Source organism: Wasmannia auropunctata, unplaced genomic scaffold (assembly GCF_000956235.1).
Source record: "Wasmannia auropunctata unplaced genomic scaffold, wasmannia.A_1.0 LD320011.1, whole genome shotgun sequence".
Classification (NCBI taxonomy): Eukaryota; Metazoa; Arthropoda; class Insecta; order Hymenoptera; family Formicidae; genus Wasmannia; species Wasmannia auropunctata.
In genome coordinates, this window is record NW_012042879.1 from 1 (window position 1) to 3,816 (window position 3,816).

Consider the following 3,816-nt stretch of genomic DNA (forward strand, 5'->3'; position numbering starts at 1 on the left):
CCTAACTTTTGGATGGTATTGTCGCGTGTGTACTATCTTAAGAATTTATCGGTAATTTTACTGTTTTGCAAGCTTATAAAAAGGTAATAATGATGGTTTTGCTTCACCCTTAAAGGGGAACACCACCGCGACGACCGGAAAAAAAAGTTATTTTCGTGAATTTTTTTTGCGATAATTAATAAGTTGTATAAATTAGTATCTTTATATATTAAAAATACATATATTTAAGATTTTATAAAAAAAATCATAAATTAATGTTAATATTTATGGCTTTCGCCTTCGATGACGTAAACTTCTATTGGAAAAAACATGGATGCACGGGCGCCCGTGATGCGTCTGAATGGTATGTCTAAAATCAAAAATTTGTTTTTCATTTGAAAGTATGTAAGTGTAGCTTTAGTTAAGCGTACGGATTTTTTGAAAAAATAATTTTTAACAAAATGGCACTTTTTCAAAAAAATAGTTTGCTATTTTGCGAAAAAAATCATTACTTTTTTAAATTATTTTTTAAAAAATAATTATCCGATTGAAAAAATCGTACGCTTAACTGAAGACAATTTTGTTGTAAACATTCTGTCCAAAATCATTCGAATAAAAATTGGCCGATCGCCCAGCTACGCCCAGCTAAAATGTGATTTCAAGAAAAACGTGTTTTACGCGGCCGGGTGTATATATCTGAACACGTGCTATTTTATTACATATTTACTATAGTTCCATTGTGAATTTCAACATAAAATTTTAGAGACATATTTTTAAGACCTCAAACATTATAAAAATGAAAAAAAATTGATTTTTAAAACTCATCACAGTGGTGTTTTCCCTTAATTGTACGAATAAAATTGCATTTATTTACAATAAATGTATGCTTATTATTATATATATTATTAATTATTATAAATTATTATAAATATATATTATTAAAGCTTAGTATTTTAAGCCTATATAAACACATAGGAGGAGGGAGTTATTATTTTAAAATACTTTATATAAGTTTAAGTAAAAGCATTAATATAAATTAAAATTTTTATTAATGTAATAGAAGTAACAAAAAAGAAAAGTAATTAAAAAAACAAAAAATAATAATAAGGGCTATTAAAAATCAACGCGTTATGCGTAAATTATACATTATAATTATTTACATAAGTTCTCTAGAATAAATCAAATATATTACAATAAAGGTTAACTTACTATGAGAGCTAACACGGATGTCGGTGTGTAATAGTTTTTCACAATATTTATAATTTTATAATTATAATTCATAATATTTATAATTTTCAGCCACACGCGAACTGCGTGCTGCATAATCGTTGGACTTGAAACATAGTTTATTACATGAGGCCGGAATTTACTCGTAACAATTAAATTGACTAGCAATTTAACACGCATCTATATATACGGTCTCCTTTTCCCCGAATATGTGAAGGAAAATTATTGCGAAAAAATATCACTTCATGTTCCCAGCCGGGAGTCGAACCCGGATCTCCCAGTTTGCCGGACACCCTTTAGACTACCGAGGCATGTGATAACATTCATCGCAACAATGCTAATTGTAAGTATAAACAGTCTAATGCGGTTTTTCAGGCGACGTAAATTCAAATAATTATTTACATGAGCTTTCTAGAATATATGCTCTTTTAGATATATTATTTTATGTAAAAATGTAACAAGTGAGTGTGTAAAGTGAACTGTCAACAGATGAAATTAGGATTCCAAAAGGGCAGTTTGTGTTGGTTTGTGAACCTTAGAGAGATAAACTCTCAGTAATGTATCGTATTACCTACAAATCAATAACTTATAAGATGCATTTGAAATAATGTAATATTGAGAGGAAGATAGATTATTAAGAAATAAACAGAAATTTAAGGAAATTATAGAGATTTAAAAGCCTCAGAAAGATGTGGAAGAAGAAAAAGCAGAAAAATATTGTTTATAAAAAATATCATCGTCATAAAATTGACGTCAATTTAAAATTTTTCTACTAGCATCTTATCTGTCGGATTTCATTTTTATTAAACTTATTTTAGACTAGCCAATCCATTTTTTTTTGTTAATTCTGAGTTGTTAGTTGAACACAAAAAAGTAGTTACAACTCCTAGTTTAAAAAAAAAAAATTAGAAATGTAGATTCGATAATTACACGAGAAATATTGCGTATAAGGTTGAAAATTTGCGTTTAATGAAAATTAATAAGTCTATACATTATCATTTATTTATATAGTTTTTATATAGTTTAGTTATATAGTTTTAATAATTCCATATGTAATTTATTCATGTTGTTTGATTTCCATATTAAACCGTGATGCAGTAAATTGAAATTAAAATTAAGTTTTATACATATACATATTAATATAATCTAATATGATATTCTTATTTCACAAAAATTATTAATAATAATACATAATAACATATGTAATAAATTTAGAATTCATCAAGAATATAATATTTTTAGTTCACATAAGAGCGCGATTTATTTCGTCGTGATTCGATAATAAAGTGTACACCATCTTTTGCCGAAAGAATAGGAGATCTTTTGTCCAAAACAAGTGGGATCTGAGTTTTGAAGTGGAGTTTGAAACAGTATTTCGACAGAAGACTCACGAGTCCAACCTTTGTTTGCATGTAGCCGAATCGCGTACCTGAAAATTAATGATTATAATGAATAAGATACTTATAAAACAATTTTATAATAACTTATTCTGTACTTAAATAGAACTTTATAATAACTTATTCTGATGCTTGACTTAAATAAAATTTTAAGAATATTTTTCATATTAAAACAAAAAAAATTATGCAATACAAAATTAACAACTTACTAATTATAAAATATTGTAGAGAGGAAAAGAAAATAAGAGAGAAAGAAAAAGAGAGAGAAAAAGAGAGAGAAAGAGAGAGAGAAATGATGCTTAAAATAACACTTCAAAATTAAATGTAATTCGTTAAATAAAATACTTCCTTTTTCAAAAATTTCTTTATAAAACATTTATGCAATTGTTGTAACAGTTATAGGAGCAATTGTTACAATAATAATAATCCGAAGGAAGTATTTTGAAAATGTCTGCACTTTTTTTATTAATATTATTATTATTATCATATTAATTAATTAACAGATAATATATATTTATTGCTATAAACAGAATATATTTTTGTATGTCTAATTAAAAAAGGTTTTGAAGTGTATCAAAAACGTAAATGATAATCTAACAATAAGTGTAATTATAAAAAATACTAAAAATAAATGACAATTAAAATAGTTTAAACAATAGGTTAATACAAAGTGTCTCAGGATCTAACGGTCAAACGGAGAGCATATTCTACAAGTGAAATTAAGAAAAAAGTATTATAAGACATATAAAATATAGTTGTAAATAATTTATAAGGTTATATATGTATAAAAATTAAAACGGAGCATGGAGTAGATACAATGCATTTTCCATGACGCAGAATTTGAAAATGTATATTTCGTGTATGGAAACGTGTTTAATTTTTGTATATTATTTCTACATAATATTTACTACCTTTATACGATTTAATATGAATTGGATCATGTGTATAATTTTGCAACAAAACATTTATGATCAAATAATAAATTCATGTAACATTTTTTTCTTATTTCCGCTTGTAGAATATATTTCCGCAGTTTTATCGTCAAGTCTTATGACATTCTGTATAAATGTATAAATGGCCTAATTCAATCTCTACCAATGCAGCTTCGTGGGCCTTCCCCGAATGGCAAATAAGCATAAGGATGCCTTTCTGCTACTTTGTCTGCGTTAAATCGTTCAGGATCAAATTTATCTGGATCTGGATATATTGATGG

General features: G+C 26.4%; 1 protein-coding gene across 1 annotated transcript; it reads right to left on the reverse strand.

Moving 5' to 3' along the window:
• Nucleotides 1-2,373: 2,373 nt before the first annotated feature.
• LOC105460536 (probable cytochrome P450 6a14) lies at nt 2,374-3,810 on the reverse strand (the record flags this gene model as incomplete). Its single annotated transcript, XM_011706985.1, has 2 exons — nt 2,374-2,635; nt 3,699-3,810. Coding segments are annotated over 2 exons (303 nt in total), but the record flags the coding sequence as incomplete, so codon positions are not given.
• Between the last annotated feature and the right edge of the window lie 6 nt (nt 3,811-3,816).